At 34.5% G+C, this 19432-nt stretch overlaps 1 protein-coding gene and 1 long non-coding RNA gene across 4 annotated transcripts in view; both read right to left on the minus strand.

The window, feature by feature from the left end:
• Positions 1-485: 485 nt before the first annotated feature.
• LOC118009129 lies at positions 486-7422 on the minus strand. The gene is made up of 3 exons (XR_004678822.1): positions 7399-7422; positions 4993-5115; positions 486-536 (listed from the first exon to the last, which is right to left on the minus strand). It is a non-coding gene; the product is annotated as an uncharacterized LOC118009129 (long non-coding RNA).
• Positions 7423-11293: 3871 nt separating this feature from the next.
• Positions 11294-19432, minus strand: part of LOC118009305 (glypican-5-like) — a 693283-nt gene continuing 685144 nt past the window's right edge. For all 3 annotated transcript variants that reach the window (XM_035003193.1, XM_035003192.1, XM_035003194.1), the window contains one exon: positions 11294-11853. In XM_035003193.1, the coding sequence (XP_034859084.1) occupies positions 11696-11853 (158 nt within the window). In that variant the 3' untranslated portion in view covers positions 11294-11695. The remainder of the gene's footprint in view (positions 11854-19432) is intronic.

A 19432-nucleotide genomic window follows, 5' to 3' on the forward strand; every position in this document is an offset into this window, starting at 1 on the left:
CAAGGCTTATCTGTGGGACATGAATGCAGTCCTGACTGGAGGGCCACAGCCTCACATTGCTTGTACTGGATTTCTTTAGATTTAATGAATAAATGCTTCTGAATTTGTGTAAATCCTTCAAACAATTTCCAGAGAATTGAATGATTATCAGTGCTCACTTTGACCAACTTAGCAGATACCTCTTCTGAAACATTTCCTTGAGTTCCTCACACTGCTGTTCTGAATGTCCCACCCTTTAATTAAAGAAAAACATTACATGACACTTGTTAAAACTGTAAGGCAGATTTTATTTAGGGGGGGACTACTGCAATAAATTGTTGGGATCGCTTTAATGGGGTTTTGCAGTGGGGGAGAGAGATCCTGTTCAATTCAGAATAAAACACCAAGTAGGAATTTATAGCCAAGGAAAAAAAGTAGATTATTTCTTTTCAATGGATGGATACTTACTAAGAGGAAACATCAGGAGTATGGGGGAATTCTGGCTAAAGTGATCTAACAAATTCTTGCTGAAGGCAGTCCAGGATGATCAGAACCACCTGTGGGAACAGTAAAGGACAAGGAACCCTATTAGATATTGAGGATGACCAGATATTGCAGATGGAGAATTCTGGCTAAACGTATTTAGCCAGACTCTTGGTAAAATTGGATAATATAGACACCAATATGGAAGCCCAAAATCAGAGCCTATTTGAGAAGAGTGTTCTGAAGAGACTGACTAGAATTTATTCAAGGAGAGAAACTTTGTCCTCTTCAAAGATCTCTCTTTTACAATTGTCAAATCCAATTAGAAGGATAGGTTTTGCTAATACATGAAGAAAAGGGCCTTTCTCCAGGTTAATATGTATTCTCCTGCTTCAGATTTTTGACTATGAGAGGCTACTCAAGTTTTTTTCCCTTTAATAATGATCATTTTTGCCAAGGTGCCTTGGTTTCTCTACTTCTATATCTGTGTTGTGCAAGACATTAGCCAATAGCTGGGCAACTGTAATTGTATCCAAATTGAGATGTGCTGAAAGCACACCCTAGATTTCAAAAAGAAATTAATATAAAAAGAAAATATCTCACTGATTTTTATATGGATTATAATTTGAAAAATAATATTCTATATATATATTGGATTAAGTAAAACATATTGTTAAATTAATATCAGCTGTATCTTTTTCATCTTTTTTAAGTTGTAAGCTACTAGGAAATTTTAAATTACATATGTGGTTTGTATTATGTTTCTATTGGACAGTGCTATCCTAGATCACCCCATCCACTCAGATGTGAAGGGAAGGGGATCATATTTTGATTTTCATCAGAAGGGACTCTGAGCTTGGCAGATACACAGTCTAATAAACTCTTTTCTGATACAGACATCTTCAAAGCTTCAGGTCCCTCAAGTTATATTTCACTACTTTTAAAGGTAATATGTGGAATACTTAAAAATGTATGGACCCCTGGCAAATAGTCCTGCTGGCTATAACAGTAGCAATTCTAATCTGTATTATTTTTCTATTTATAAATATTTTCACATGTTACTATATATCATTTATTCCCCAAGTTTACTTTGATGCAGGCAGGAATTATTATTCATATTGTGACTATTGTTAGGATATTTTGAGATGGGAAATTTCTAAGATTAATCAATTAGAATATAGTAAAACAACACTTTTTGTGTCTCCTTGAAATTAGATTTGATCCAATACATATGTTTAGACACCTATTAATTTCAAAAGACTATGCTACCATGAAGGATTCAGGAAACCTTTAGTAACCTTTAATCTACTAAAGAAAATAAGATAAATACACAAATGATTATAATCTAATTTTCTATTAAGTTGATTTTAGGAGAGAATTACTTCTAATTAGAGGGAATGAAGAAAGTATAACAGGATCAGTGATTATGAAAAATACACCTAGTATCTTTATTGTTTGTTTGTTTGGTTTGCTGGTGGTGATTGTGGTCATTCCAAGTAGAAGATAGAATCTCCTTTCCTTATTCCACCTAAGAGAGGAGAACTATTCTAAGACGGAGGTGTGTAAAATTTATAGATTTTCATTGGAACATTGTTTATGACATTGGCAATAATTCAATGCTCAATAGGGAATTGATTAAACAAGTGATGTGAAATTATAATTTTTAGCATTATTGACCTAGAAAACATTCATGATATATTGTTAAGCAATAAAGATGGCTTAAAAGGGAAACATCATATCACTATATCACTAAACTATCATATCTTTGAATATTTATGTAAAGATATAATCACTACATACCTCGGTCTCCTTTTGTGTATGCATGTATTTGTGTCTTCTTTATGGATATCTGTATCTAGATATATGTGTGTATATTTTATATAGCTGCATTTCTAAGAGATTTTTAAAAATGCAGCAAAATATTAACAGAGGTTGACAGAATTTTTGGAAACTTAATCAGAACAAAGGTAGACTAACGTCTTATAGAAAATCTTGGATTTAAGATAAATCTTGAAGGCAACAGAGATGTAAATTTCTCAGTTACCATATGAGCCAGTATCTATGAATATACTGATCATTAAATTATTTTTTCTATTATTACAATGGAATCCATCATTTAGTTGCTAAAGTTTCCTGTATTATAAAGACAGTTTATTCCATTTTAACAAAAGGTAGCTAATAAGAGAATAGAGAACTTTTCTTTCTCGGCTCAATAAAGACAAATAGTTAACATCTCCCTGGATTTTAAGAAAAGAATAAAACTCTGGAAGTAAAGACCACATATTTCAACTCCAGCTGACTTGTCCTTCTGTCGTACAGTAGAATGAAAGAACTCTTCTCAGAGGGGAAGTTGTTTAGAAGAGTTTCAAATATTCGTATTTTCTCATTATTTTAAAATCTAGAAGATGCTATAGCACAATAAACTAGTATTTAACAAAGAACTACCAATGAAAATAAACATGGAAAAGTTCTATTATCTTCATGTTTCAGGATATAACCTAATTTTAATCTGGCACAGAGATGGTAAATTTAAAGATTGCATCAGAATATTATAGTAAAAAACAATAACAGTAGCAAAAAAAGTTTCTGTTAATGCCCTTAAAAGTGACACAAAACATTTTATTTCCCATATTTCAAAGGAAATTATTGGAAAATTTGACAATGATGATCTATATGTTAGAATAAGTTATTTATCAAGATGTCCTGAATACTCTATATATTCTATTATATATAAACTCTATTATATTATGAAACACTATTATATTATCTATTTTAATGAATGTCAAGGTAATATTAAGATTTTATAATTTCTCTAAATGCCTTATCTTCTCTTTGGTAACCCTTAGAATCAAGAGTCTAAGCATACTCTCCCAAGTTGATGTATTTGCCTGTTTCTATCTGTTCAGTCCCAGTGGTTATGGGGTAATTTCTACTGAATAGCAGGACTTACAAACAGACCTCTTTTAGTTGACTTTAAGAAAACATTTTGATTTAATAGAGTATACATAGAACTATTCTTAAACAAAGAACATTTGCTGGTCTTCTGTTTCAAACTAGTTGTATTACCTTTGGTAATTCATATATCTGTTTTGGATTTTAGCTTCCTTTACTGCAAAATACATGATCTTTAGGTTTACATATAGTTTTGAACTGAAATGATTTTTCAGCATATCATTCACATCTTAGTGTGAAAGATTTCACCTAAGAGCAAGTTTTGATAAGATGTTAACTAAAATTGGGGCGCCTGGGTGGCTCAGTCATTAAGCGTCTGCCTTCGGCTCAGGTCATGATCCCAGGGTCCTGGGATTGAGCCCCGCATTGGGCTCCCTGCTACATGGGAATCCTGCTTCTCCCTCTCCCACTCCCCCTGCTTGTGTTCCCTCTCTCGCTGTGTCTCTCTCTGTCAAATAAATAAATAAAATCTTAAAAAAAAAGATGTTAACTAAGATTAATATAATGTTCCAATCATGATAGGTACATCACTAATTAAAACTTCCCAATAAATCAGAAAATATCCTAATATATCTGCATAAATCCCAATAAATCAAGGGTGGAGGTATGATCATCTTTATTTTACAGATATTTCAGAAAGTTGGTGGCAGAGCTAATATTCAAAACCAGGGCTCATCTAATTTCCAAGCCTGAGTGCTTGTTTCTGCCATAGCATCCCACACAGACACTAAGTGTATAGATAATGAAAACAATGGGGCGCCAAAAGATGGGTATCACTAAAGGAGAAGAAAGCACATTTGGTGACTTGGGGAAAATGATAAATTTTAGTTACATTGAATTGTCATTCCTTGCTTGGTCAGCTTACCAGCTGGGTAACAACCTAAAAGCAAGTGGGTAGTTAAAAGTCACTTTTATATATTTTGTAATGAGAATAATAAGCTAACTATTTTTGTTGGTTGTATTGTTCCGCCAAGGAAGTCTCTTAAGGAAAATAGAATGTGTATATAAGACTGTGTAAGTGAAGGTTTCTGCAATATGTAACTTATGCATTCATCTTATTGCTGCAGAGGCCATCTATATTCTCTTGTGTATAGTAGGAGAGTCTTGTTTAATGCTGATCTGTTCCAAATTAAACATGAAAGTTCATATAGAAAAGTAACAAGTAGCAATTTTTAAAAAGTTATGTTTCATTGACCTTCTCAGTCTGATTAAAAAGCCAGAACTAATGGACATAAGGCAATTGACATAAGGCAAGTTTTTTATGCTTATAAAACATAAACACAATAAATAAACAGTAAATAATGAATGTGTATGTATATTTTATAGATAGGTATAGATAAATGTGTATATATGTTCATGTATTTACATGCCATTATACCCATACTGTAATAGATGCATAGCTAAAATAGTAGTAAAAATATTTATTATAAATTTATTGCAGTTACCATCTGTGATGAAATTTTTAGATTCTCATTAATTTTTTTTATAAATGAAGAAAAAATACTAAAATTACCCACACACCATCTTTAAGAGCTATATTTTTAAATAAGCTGTGATTTCAAGCTTCCATCTGCTTACTTGCTGAGTGATACAGAGCATTTGCTCCCACTGCTGCACTTCTGGTCTTTCTTCATTTTCTGAATTAGCCCCTGCACTACAGGGGACCAGATAACATGCTCCTGTGTGCTCTGTCAGCTTGTTCTGCAATAAATCATCAGAGACAACAACATTTGTTTAGGCCTATTTAAAAGGGTCTCCTGGGAAAATCTGCCGAGAAGAGAAAACACTGTCAAACTAACTTTTATAACTTCATCTCTTACTTCTACACCCTTTTATCTTTTGGTCTCTCACTGGTGTCACTCTATGTATTATTTGTTTTTAAATATTGTGAGATGCCACAGCTGAATTAGTGAAGGCACCAGATCCCAACTCCTGTAAGATTAGCTAAAACAAAAAGCAATTAGTTGCTAACTATTTAATGACAGGATAGATTTCTTTGCTCAGGCATATTGTCTTATCCATTAAATGAAAGCTGAAGAATCTTTGGCTAGCTATTCTTTCCTTTACTTGTAAAAAAGATTATCCCACTCAATCTTAGAGAAAAGCCGCATCTCTATGTGTGATAAAGAAATCTGAATTATAAACACATGCATAAAGTTGTAACTAAAATTACATTTTATCCATTACTTTTTAAAAGCATCTTTTATATATTAAGTGATGGTAGGTTATAATATAAGACATCAAGTAAATAAATGTTCTCTGTGGCTGCATCAATGTTTCCTGTTTAAAGACCAGAAATCTAGAAGGAAATTTAGTGATCATTTAGCTCAAGCACGTTATTTTACAGATGAGGAACTGTAGTTCAAAGAGGGTATGGAAGTTGCTGGAGGTCATACAGAAAATTAGTACGTAACTTTTGAAGCTGTGTTTGTTCTGGTTTCTCCAGCATTTTTGGATGATTGGAAGTCAGTGATTGAGCCAATCTCTCCATCAGATGGCCACATTAGGGCATCTAGCATATGGAATCTCTTCAGGATGCTTACCTTATTACCAGAGCTAAATTTGAGATGAAAGAAAGACAAAAGAAAAAAATATATCTGAAGACTAGATGGGAATAAAAGGTAAATGTAATAAGGACAAATTTTAAAATACCTTGCAAAAATCTGCAAATTGGGCAACCTAATCATATCTGACCAATCAGGGGTTTTTGAGCTCATGGGATGCTGAATGGTGCAGTAGAAAGAAAGATTTTGAGGTTCAACTCGATTTAGAATACTTGCTTTGTCACTTATTAGCAATGTATACCTAAAGGAGTGATTTGGCCACTCAGAAATATCAAGTTGGTGGTGACGCTTGGTGCAATATTGAGCAGCGCACTGCTTGCTTATTGATGATTGATTGGTTCTCATCTCCATCTGGGCTGTGCTCTGCCCCATGGGATATGTTGCCAACATGACGGTCCGAACATGCTGGTCAGGTAAACTTTCAAGCAGGATGGGGAGGTTGAGATTTTCAGTTTGTTACAGAGATCAATTCACAAGTAAACATTGGGTCAGGGACGATATCCCTTTAAAATCAATGAATGCAAGATCACTCCCTAACTTCCAATATATTTTTTGAAATATACTTTCAACAAGGTTATTACCTTGTAGGCAGGATGAAGCTAAGCAAAACTTGGAATATGAAACCAGGCAGGAGGGATTCTCGCTGTACTTTTTCATTTTTCCCTCCCCAAACTCTACTTACTCAATTTCAAACTTCCTTCTTGATGTTCTGTTTACAATTCAAAAGCTTATCCACAGGCAGAATCCATAACTAAATATTTTGCCATTGTCACATCCTGGGAACATGTGCATTTGAACAGAAGGCTTAATGGGAACAAACATGAATTATTAAGGTGTGTAGTGGGACAGGAGGATTCCTAACATGTGTTGCGTTATCTAGTCCTCTAACTCTGTGAGTTAGATACACTTAACTCAATTTTATGGATAAGAAACCAAAATGGAAATAGAAAGAACAGCAAGAAAATGTGTATGGGGTGTGAAAGTGTGTATGTGGGCAATAGGTTGAGCAATGAGCATGCATGGTGAGTTGGAAAAGGACAGTGACTTTGTAAATTGTATTCTGGAAGTCTTTGACAATTTGACCACAGTTATGGAGTTGGACTCTTTCTTGGTGCTATGTGGGTCTTTCAACCTCATTCTGAAGAAACTGCTACTGTTGAAAATTCTTCACCTGGTCAGTGCTTAGCTTTCTTCAAGAGCTAGGATAAGACAGGTGCATAAACTGTACTGCTCACAGCATTTGTCTTGCAACTGAGCTTCTCTTCTTTCTAATGTTGGTGGCCTTCCCTGGGTAATCTTAGGAAAATCAGAGATTCCTCCCTGCTGCTTTCCTTCTAAGATGCTTCCTTTCGTCTAGTTCAGTGCTCCTCAAAAGTGGGTATGGAAACTAATAAAAGTAGGAATTTACTAATTTACTTACCACGTTGCCCAAATTCATCCTATGGGTCAATTCTATCCCTTCTGTCATCAATGAATTCTTGATCTTTAAATATTTACTATTCTAGGGACGCCTGGGTGGCTCAGTCGGTTAAGCGTCTGCCTTCGGCTCAGGTCATGATCCCGGGATCCTGGGATCGAGTCCCGCGTTGGGTTCCTTGCTCAGCGGGGAGCCTGCTTCTCCCTCTGCCTCTCTCTCTCTCATGAATAAATAAATAGGATCTTTAAAAAAATAAATAGATAATTACTATTCTGTTTTTAATTCTGTGTGATTTCAAATTCCTCTGTCTCCTCTTCCTCTTGTTCTTTGATATGGGCAAAGTAAAAATTTGGGGGTGTGTGACCTATCCTTCATGGTGAAGATGATTCCATTGTGACAACTGATAAGTACAAGAAGGCAAGAGACACTTGAGTCATGTTTGCAAATTTATCAAAAATATTCATCCCACCCTACCCTGTTCCACATATTATTGTTGTTTCTACTATGAAGATAAATTATAATGTGAAGAAATTCTTTAGTATTTTTCTGCACATGAAAGCAAAGAGAATAGTTCAAGAACTGCATTAGATTAAATCTGCATTTATAAAATAATGACATAACACCCCTTCAGTCACCATGGAATTATAGCAAAGGCAAAGAAAGCAGACTTTCAACCTGAGCAATATGTTTTATCTATATTTTAATCAGAAATAATAAATGTACAATAATCTGCATTTAAAGAAAAACTTGATATGCCCAAAGTCATACCTAACAACATTAAGAATTATTTCTGAATTTTCATACAACCCATGTAATTATATAGGCTACTAAAGTTTGCAATATAAAGAAATACTGATATCACAGACTGCCCTGTGAATATCTCATAGAATAACAGAAGTCTAGGTTGAATTCATTCACTCAAGAAGAAACAATTTTTGTTGTACCTGAAGGGTTATGATGATAGAAACAATATTTTAAGTGATTGAAAACAATTAGCAATAAACTAATTGAGTCCTTTTCAAAGCATCATCATTGAGCACTTCAGAGAAATCTGAGTGTATGGGAGGAAATAGCTTATTAACTTCTATTCTTTAATGACAAGAGAATACTCCAGACATTATTTCATTGATAAGACATTCCTGAATGAATAGAGGATAAAAAGGCAAATCTAGGGCTTTAAAAATGATATTCCTGCCTTCCTCCCTACCTTCCTCCCTGCCTTCCTTACATCTTTCCTTCCTTCCTCCTTGCCATCCTTTCTTCCTGCCTTCCTATTTTTCTTTTATTATGGCTAAAGAAATATTTTATACCCTTCAGTTGCACAGAAAAGGAATTTCATGATTCCATGATAGTTGTAAAACTTGTATATTTTCTTTCTCATTTTTGGTAGCTGATGTATCTTGGGTGTTGATGTGTTCGAATGAGTTTTCAACATGTGGGAGGGCAATGACTGGTACTGAAAAAAGGTTCATGTTTACATTTCCTTTTCTTTATGCTTTTGCACTAATATGCAGTTTTATAATTATACAATTATCATTATACAGTCAGTTGAATTTGTTTTTTTTAAATCCTAGTTTGGAGCCTTAAACTACCTCTGAATAATTTTTATGCTAATCTCATGATTCTTTGCTATTGTTCGAGCTACACTATCTTTGAACCAGGAACATATACAGTTTATTTGGAGACATTATGTTCACCCATCTGATTCTACTGTGATGAGTTGTATGACACCAGACAAATTACATAATATTTGTAAGCCTCAGTTTCCTCATTGGTACATGGAGGTGAAAATGTTATTGGGAGGACCAAAGGAGATTGTGCATAAAAGCACTGATCATGGTGCTATACAGAGGAAGAGCCACATAAATGTTATCTCATGTCATTAACTGATTCTTCTCTTATACATGCATAATACTAGACTGTTCCAAGATCACTTAAATTTATATAAAAATAACTCAGATTTAACAAAAAGCCATTGTTTACATGATCAAAGCATAAGATATGACTATAAAGATGTAAGTGATATTTTAAAAATATATATTCACTTGAATGTTATCCTTTAAGTCATCTTAGAAGGTAGACACATATTCAAAAATCTTACCATTGCTCAAAGTTTTTTAGACTTATGGAAGCCTTCAGAAACAAATTCTGAGCCATTTTAAAAAACCCTCAGTGTTACTGTTTTTATTTGGCTAAAAATTGAGCCCATCCTTGAGGGGTGAGGAAGGTTAAATGGGATACTCTATTCCATTTCAAAGAGCTTTTAAATTATAAAGAGCTGGTCAAACATACAATGCTATGGAATAGAGTATTAAAGAATGAATATCCTCATTGAGAATATTAGGAAATATGCCTCAGACTCTTAAAGGAATTCTAAAAGCGTACACATGTTTGAAGCTAGAGTAGCACTGTTATGATGTATATGGTTTCTAGAGTGCCTACCTGGAGGTAGACAACACCTACTCGAGGATGTAAAATTTAGTTGATAAAAAAATTCACTCATACTATTAACGTTGTTACCACTCTGCTTTTATGCATCTCTTGCCACATCTAAAATGTTCTGCTATAATGTTATTTAATCCAGAAACATCATAGTCTCCTAAGTTATGCCCTTCAGTTTGCTTCCAAATTCCTCTAAGTTTGGGAAAGAAGTTTTGCCAGAGCAAACCAACCATGACTTGGGCAGGAGTGTCACAAATGGGTGATTTCATATTACCTGTTTATTTAAATAATGAGCTGAGCTTGAAATAAAGATTAGACAAATACATGTTGAAGTTTATAATTTGTGGAGCATGGTGGTGCAAATGAGTTATAAACCAAGTAGATCATGGAATAAATATTAAGATCTGGAATGGAAGCCTAGGGAAATGACAGCCAGACCTGCCAGGTAGAATAACACTTACAGTTTTGAGGTCTATTTAAAAGGCAATACAATCTGATTTGGCAGTTTAAACACATTGTAGTTTAAATTGACCATTGTCAGATCCTTTCGTTAATTTAGAACCCCCGAGAGAACAAGATTTGATCATATACTGTTTTCCTGATTTGGAGAGAGTGATTTTACCTTACAAATATTTGCCATCAATTTGACTGTTTGACTTTTCTTCAGAGGTCATTTCAAATCCTTTTGATTTTTAAAAAAATTACAAATTCAGCGTTTCTCTTTTCGATTCTGTCACTGTATTAATAATATTTTCTGGCTACCAACTGGATATGATACTTCTTAATAAAAGCTGACTTATCTCTTCCTCCTTAAGTACAATGATAAACATATCCTAATCGGGGTCTGCTGAGGCATCTTATCACAACCGGGAAATCAGGGACTGTGGATTAGCGGCTCTCCTTATGTGTGAATAGAAAAAGAGCTAAGCATTGTGTGCTACATTTTCTGTATTAGTACATGTCTTTAGATATTAATAGGAGACTTAGAAATGTATAGATAGTCAATTATTTAATACCGACTTAAAAAATAGCATATAATATTTGGAGGATGGATTAATATATCATTTTGCAAGTTATTTACCAAATAATTAATGGCTTTCTTAGAGATATTCCCAGAGCAGGTGTGTGTTTACAACATGGCTAAATCCATTAGGCAAAGGGAGGGAAAAGAGCCACAATACCAAAGATGCATTTTGAATGTATTAGAATACAGCTCAGATGCTACCAAAATATTCAGGTTAAGGTTTGTTAATGGCTAAGTTACAGTGGATAAAATTTATCAAGCTTCTTCAATGAAATTACACGAAATGCTCCTTAACAATCTACTCTATAACTTACAGACTTCAAGTAATTTCTTCATATAGCTTGCAAAAATGGAAGAATCTCTTAAAAATTCATGCATGCTATTTGCCATCATTTGTTTTGATTCATTTAATGGAATTCCAATTTCAGTATTTTAAGAAACACTATATACTGTTTTCATTGTTCTGCAAATACACTTTCAATTTAAGACATTTTTCTTTTATAAAGAAAAGGGTTTAGAATCAAAGATAGTAAAATTACAGACATACTGAATCCTTCTCATTCGAAGTCGCTTCTGTGCTCTTCACATTTGTAGGTTTAATGTGTTAAAATTTAAGAAGATTTAAGTTAGAATCCTAGAAGACATGTTTGAAAACAGTCTATCATTTTTAAATACTTTGTGAACATTCCCACTTGGCTTACAAGAAGTTAGTGTGACATACCTTTTCATAAATATAATTGTTAAATTCGAAAAGATTTCTTATTCCAGTCAGGTGAAGACAGGGGAGAAATCAAGACTCCGATAAGACAGGTATATCAGGGTGGAAGAGTTCAGTTACCAAAGCCAAGGAAGTAACATTACCACACCCATCAGCATAAATGCGGTAGATTCCGTCGCTGCTGAACATCCTGCTCCTGTTGTATCTAAAGTACTACCTCGGCCCGTCTGATGGATCTGCTTTACGTCACTGAGGTTCATCTCTTCTGGCATCCCTGAAGAAGCAAGTAAGAAAACAGGGGAGAATGCATGAGCCCCTCACCATGATGCGTCTAGAACAGCTGTGAAACCCCAAATGTGGACGCTAATTGTTTTATCCTAGCCTTGCCCATGCGTTCGCCTAACTCTAGATGGGTAATGTGCCATGGGTAATTCTGTTCTTCTTAAATTAGAGAGTGCAGGCCCTTGAGTGGAAGTTCTCAAAAATATTATAAGAGCAAAATGAAAACTCTCCAGCTTTTTAAAGCACTTGGAATATTTTTCTAATGTCACTGATTGGTTTAAAAAAAAAGAAATTTAGTGAAAATGTCCTGAGGTGTGGCACTTGCTTGCCTCAGAGATGTAACAAGTGCAGTAACTGTGTGAAACTTTTCTAGTGAAAACAAAACCATGTAAGGGGAAACAGTTAGGACATTTTTAAAATAGAATTTATACAAATGGTATTCTGGTTTAGACTGAACTATGCATAGGCTCCTCATTGGAAAAATATCGAAGAATAATAACAAATATTAAATGATATCTTTTACACACCTACACAGCTGTGGGGATGGAGGTGTAGACATCTGTCAACAGATCAAAGAATTTGTTAATAGGGTGGGGGTTAAAGTTAGGAATGATGTGTTGGATTTAAAAAAAATGGGTAAAATTATAGACCAAGATCCAGGTACATCCCGGTTATTACTTCTCTGTTCTATGAAACCTGACAAGTTGAGGAGACCAGCCCCCAAATTATTGGGGATGAAATAAGCCTTTTCTTAAAGAAGCCTACCTTACTGTGATATCTGTAGGGAGTTACTAACTTATCATTTACTATGTAGTACCTGCAATGTTTTGAGACCATATGGCCATCTGAAATATCTCATGGCATGCCACTATCAGTTACAATTAATAAAGTTTAAATTCAGTGTTGCTACAGCCATAAATATTGACATCGTAATTACAGTGAGATTGAAAAAAAATCCTCATAATAAGGAAAACTCGATATTTATGTAATTAGGTGAATCATGTATACAATTCAGAAGGTAAGCTCAACTGCATTCAGGGATGAGAACATTAAAACGAAGCACAGCTCTACTGATCTGACATATTGATTTTACAGTCTGAGCTCTTACATTATTATTCATTGTTTGGGTACCTGTTTTGCCCTTCTGTGTCATTAGGCAAGACGAATAAACTAGTGATTTTTTTTTTTAATAGGGACCAGAGTGTGAATATTTTAGTCATGGTTTTATACTTCTTGTTATAGCCAGAGCTTAACAAGGAGCTATTAGGACTTTAGGCAATTAAAAAAATTTTTATTTCCAAGATAACTGTATAAATTTGAGCTTGAAGGGATTTGCTTTTCTTTTTTAAAACACCCTGAAGAGGTGTCTGGGTTGGATTCATGAGTAACTTTTTCTTATGCCTTTTTGAGCTTCATTCATTCATAAGCCAGCCACTGGTCTGGGTTCAAGGGTATCAAAATGAGTAAAAATGTGTAAGTACAAAGAGGTTAAATCTTAGGTCAGCAAGGCAGGCAATGCTGGGAGGGATATCTCACTTTCAAGCAGATGCCATTTTCACGTCTGAAGTAGAGATGTTATTAATAGTTCTAAGGATGATGGACCCTTGCGATGAGACTTATATGACAACAATTAAAGATCCCTTCAAGAGCCTTGCAGTGAAGGCTACAGTTTCGGATCAAATCACAATGAGATCTTGACATCTGTTAAGAAATCTGAGCATGCTAAGAAGGCTAGCCCCGCAATTATTTGATGCAAAGATGGTTTTCTTAAAGGAATTTAATTAACTAAGCTTGTAAATTGTACCAAAGCTTAACCAAAGACCCATAAAAGAAAAAAAATTAGTTTGGGAATTTATTACATTAATACCTTAAACAAAAAGTAATCTTTGAATAATCTTTTTCATGCATCTTAGCAATATACCAGATGCCAATAAATTTATATTTCTGTGTTTGGTGAGGGAAGACAATAATCATATTATTATAAAAATAAATGTACTATTAAAATTTGGGTACATGCCTGATGGTTGGTACTACGAAGTATGTAAAAGGGATGGATGTAACTTGGTCAGAAAAGGCACCACGAAAGAAGTGTCATGTGTTAATTTATTTGGCAATATCGATAGAGCACATGCTGTGGTGCCGGTATTGTTCTAAACACTTCACAAATATTAACTTTTTTTTTTTAAAGATTTTATTTATTTATTTGAGACAGAGAGAATGAGAGGGAGGAGGGTCAGAGGGAGAAGCAGACTCCCCGCCGAGCAGGGAGCCTGATGCGGGACTCGATCCCAGGACTCCAGGATCATGACCTGAGCCGAAGGCAGTCGCTTAACCAACTGAGCCACCCAGGCGCCCCACAAATATTAACTTGTTTAATTCTCATGATAATCCCATGTAGTCGGCACTGTTACTGTGCCTGATTTTATAGCTGAGGAATCTGAGGCCCTGGGAGGTTAAGTAACATGTGAACAGGGGAAGCAGGGCTGAATCCAGACGTCCAGACCCAGCTTGTGTTCTGATCACTAGCTGGGCTGACTCCAGGCACTTTGCTGGGCACCAAGAAATCAGCATGTAACACAGATTGGGAACATAATCCCACATATTGGGAACACAGAAAGTTAATTATGTTGCCCAGAATATGTGTGTATGTGTGTGTGTTTTCTTCCTTTATTTGGGATGGCTGATTCTGTGCTACTTTTGTGTATTAAGCAACTGTAAGTACTCCGAATTAGAATTCATGTGGCGAGTAAACTGTTGAATCAAAATGACTTGATGAATCTGAGAAGATTGTAGTTTCTTTTCTTTTTTTTTTTTTAAAAGATTTCTTTTAGAGACAGAGTATGTACACACACATGCACGTGCATGGAGGGGAGGGGAAGAGGGAGAGGGAAGGGCAGAATCTCAAGCAGACTCTCCTCTGAGTGCGGAGCCCTAAACTCCCTGATCCAAGGACTGTGAGACCATGACCTGAGCAGAAATCAAGAGTCAGATGGCTAACTGACTAAGCCACCCAGGTGCTCCATGTAGCTGCTTTTTTATCCTGCATATGCCAACCTTTGCCTTGTGACAGGGGAATGTGGGTATTTCTTCCTCTCTCTCTCCACTTCATCTATCCACATATTTAAAAAATTCTCTTAGCTTCACTGAACAATGAAGACTATGTTTAAAGATAATTTATTCTCTATTTTTAATAAGGAAAATTACATGGGCAAGAATTAATTCTTAATTTGGTCACTCATTTACAAAATTTACTTTCTGCTACCTCTCTGTCAGGTACCCTGCTGGAGACTAATATGCACTATGCATTTACAGACTTTTTCTTCATACTTTGAGTCTTAAAAAAAACAACAACAAAAAACAACCAACTGTTGTCTATTCTACCAATGGTGAGAGTGTAGGGCAGATTTAAATGTTGGGGGTGGACTATAGGTCATTATTTGAGTTCAACAAAGTCAAAATAATTTATCTCCACAAATGGCCTAAAAATGTCTATTACATAGTAGGCTTTTAATAAATAGCATTGAATGAATAAATTGAAGGATGTGATTTTCAAACAGTTGAGCGAGTTAGGTAGAATTATTTTCTCCCATCCACAGATTAGAAGCTGAAGGAGTAGTCTGCTCAAGGTAATGTGGTTGTAGCTAAATCCCAGGTGTGTCGGAGCCACATGTGGTTCTCTTTGATCCTAGCACCATGCTCTTTGCCACTACACAAATAAAGCCTTGAACTTGCAGTCAAACATTGACTCGGTCACAGGCTGGCTGGATGACTTTAGACATGACTTCGGTTTTACGGAATTTTGAAATGACAGCATTTTCAGTGAGAAAGGAGGGTTAGTCAAAATACAGTACTGACTAATTGATTAAGTATTTGGAAAATAAAATAGATATTTACCCCAGAGCATTCTCTAAAGTAAGTGCCTCTAAGACCAAAGACTTAAGTATAAATAATGAGGAAGCAGACAAATCCTGCAGGTTGTTTTTTTAAATTTATGTGTAGGTGGGGGAAAGCATATAGATTTTTAGGCAGACTCTATAAAATAAAAGAGTAATAGCTTTAACATCTGAAAAAAAGAATCTCTGTGCAACATGGAAAAGTAAATTACAGGGACAAATAGTGAAGTGGAGGAAATATTGCAGTGCATGTTGCAGCAATGTCTTTAACACAGAAAGACTTCTTAGAATCCATAAGAAAACAACAAAAATCCCAATAGAAAAATGGTGAAAAGAAGTAAATGGATATTTACAAGATAAAAGGTTAACTTATCTCTAGAAAAAATTGAAAAGCCTTCTTTGCTGGAAAGAAAATAAATATCATTTTACACATGATAAGATGTCAGTTACCTAATGTCCAGTGACAAAGGCAAGGCAGAGAGGAGATAATAATTTTGTTAAGGATACAACCTCCTTTTTAGGGCATTTGCCAATGTATATAAAAATGTTTTAAATATATGTTACCTCAACCCAATAATTCCACCTTTATGAGGTAATTTTATGGGCATAATTAAGAAAATATGCACCTATTTATTCACAAAATATTGATCTGTACAATGTGAATAAAAATAAATGTTACTAGTAAATTGGGTTAAGGAAACTAAGTGCACACATTATAACAAATGATTCAAAGAGTAGATACTGATACAGAAAAAAATTTGATGTAATTTTATATATATATTTTCATGATCTTTAGGAGTTTTTGGGGTATTTGAAATCTGATAGTCTATAGCTATCTTTCTTCCAGGGTAGGGTATCCCTCATTAATTTCTGTGTTCACCTAGTAGGCACTTGGTAATAATTAGGTGAATGAATAAATTGATAATTTAAATGAGTAAAGAAAATCACAAAATTATAAAAAATGTTTCTCTAATTCAGTTTTTCTTCCCCCCCATCTTTAATGAGATGTAATTGACACACAATTTTGTGTAAGTTTAAAGTATACAACACACCGATTTGAAATACTTAAATATTGCAAATGATAACCACCATAGTTTTAGCTAACACATCTTCATTATGTCACATAATTACCATTTCTTTTTTGTGGTGAGAACATTTTAGATCTAATCTCTCAGTGACTTTCAAGTATATAATGCAGTATTATAGCTATAATGACCATGCTGTACACTAGATCACCAGAACTTATTTATCTTATACCTGGACGTTTGCATCCTTTGACCAACATCTCCCCATTCCCTCACCACTACCCACCCCCAGTTCCTGGTAACCACCACTCTACTGTTTCTGACTTTAGTCTTTTTTAGGTTTCACATATAAATGATATGATACAGTATTTGTCTTTCTATGAGTTATTTCACTTAGCATATGTCCTCATTTGTCTCAAATGGCACAATTTTCTTCTTTCTCATGGCTGAATATTCCATTGTGTGTATATATACCACATATTTTCCCATTAATGAATTCTTAGGCTGTTTCCTTATCTTGGCAGTTGTAAATAATGAGGCAATGAACATGAGAGTAATGATATTTCTTTGAGATCCTGTTTTAATTTCCTTTGGTTATATGCCCAGAAGTGGGATTGCTGCATCATATGGTAGTCCTATGTTTAATATTTTAAGGAATTCTATGTTGATTTCCATTGTGTGCAAACCAAATTACATTCCTATTAACAGTGCACACGAGTTCCCTTTTTCTCCACATCTTTAACAACATTTGTTGTCTTTTTGAGAGTAGCCATCCTAATGGGTGTGAGGTGATACCACACAGTGGTTTTGATTTGCATTTCTCTGATGATTAGTGATGTTTAGCACTTAGCTTTCTCATGCACTGGTTGGCCATTTGTATGTCTCTTTGGAATATGTCTATTTAGTTCCTCAAATTCAGTTTCATTCATTCATTTTACATTTTAATTCCAGGGTAGTTAACATAGTTATATTAGAGCTGTACAATATAGTGATTCAACAATTCCATATATTAGTGCTTATCAAGATAAGTGTACTCTTAATCCCCTTCACCTATTTTACCCATCCCTTCCCCCACCTCTCCTCTAGTAACCATCTGTTTGTTCTCTGTAGTTAAGGGTCTGTTTTTTGGTTTGTTTCTGTCTTTTTTTCTTTTGTTCATTTGTTGTTTCTTAAATTCCACATATGAGTGAAATCACATGGTATTTCTTTCTCTGACTCACTTATTTTGCTTGGCATTATGATTTCTAGATCCAACCATATTGTTGCAAGTAGCAAGATTTCGTTCTTTTTATGGCTGAATAATATTCCTACATATATTATATATATATATATATATATATATATATATATATGTATATACATGTATATATATATACCACATCTTCTTTATCCATTTGTCCATTCATCTATAGATGGACACCTGGACTACTTCCATAGTTTGCCTATTGTAAATAATGCTGCAATAAATATAAGGGTGTATATATCTCTTCAAATTACTTCATATTCTTTGTATAAATACCCAGTAGAGCCATTCTTGGATCGTAGGGTAGTTCTATCTTTAATTTTAATTTTTTTGAGGAACTGCCATACTATCTTCCATGGTGGCTGCACCAGTTTGCATTCCTACCAACAGTGCATGAAGATTAATTTTTCTCCACATCCTCACTAACACTTGTTATTTCTTGTCTTTTTGATACTAACCATTCTGACTGGTATAAGGTGGTTTTGATTTGTATTTCCCTGATGATGAGTGATGTTGAGCATCATTTTTTTGTGTCTGTTGGTTATCTGTATGTCTTCTTTGGAGAAATATCTGTTCATGTCCTCTGCCCACTTTTAACTGTAGTCAATGAATCTTTGACAAATTTGTTTTTTTTATTGTTGAGTTGTATAAGTTATTTATATATTTTGGATACTAATGCTTTATTAGATAGGTCATTTGCAAATATTTTCTCTGACTCAGTAAAGTTACCCTTTTTGTTTTGTTCTTTTTCTGTGCAGAGGCTTTTTATTTTGAAATAGTCCCAATAGTTTATTTTTGCTTTCATTTCCCTTGCCTCAGGAGACATATTTAGACAAATGTTGTTATGGCTGATGTCAAGAGAAATTACTGCCTGTGCTCTCTTCTAGGATTTTTATGGTTTCATGTCTCACATTTAGGTCCTTAGTCCATTTGAGTTTATTTTTGTATATGGTGTAAGAAAATGGTCCAGTTTTATTTTTCTGCATGTAGCTGTCCAGTTTTCCCAATACCATCTGTCTTTTTCCCATTGCATATTCTTGCCTCTTTTGTCAAAAATTAATTGACCATGTAATTGTGGGTTCATTTCTTGGCTTTCTGTTCTTTTCCACCGAACTATGTGTCTGTTTTTGTGCCAGTACCATACTGTTTTGATTACTGTAGCTTTGTGATATAACTTGAAGTCTTGAAGTGTGATACCTCCAGTTTTGTTCAAGATTCCTTTGGCTATTTGGGGTCTTTTGTGGCTTCAAACAAATTTTAGGGTTGTTTGTTCTAGTTCTGTGAAAAATGCTATTGGTATTTTGATTGGGATTGCATTAAATGTGTAGATTGCTTTGGGTAGTATGGACATTTTAACAATATTTGCTCTTCCAATCCAGGAGCATGGAATGTCTTTTTCATTTCGTTTAG

This window comes from Mirounga leonina, unplaced genomic scaffold (genome assembly GCF_011800145.1).
Source record: "Mirounga leonina isolate KUSES-001 unplaced genomic scaffold, KU_Mleo_1.0 Mir_127, whole genome shotgun sequence".
Taxonomy (NCBI): domain Eukaryota; kingdom Metazoa; phylum Chordata; class Mammalia; order Carnivora; family Phocidae; genus Mirounga; species Mirounga leonina.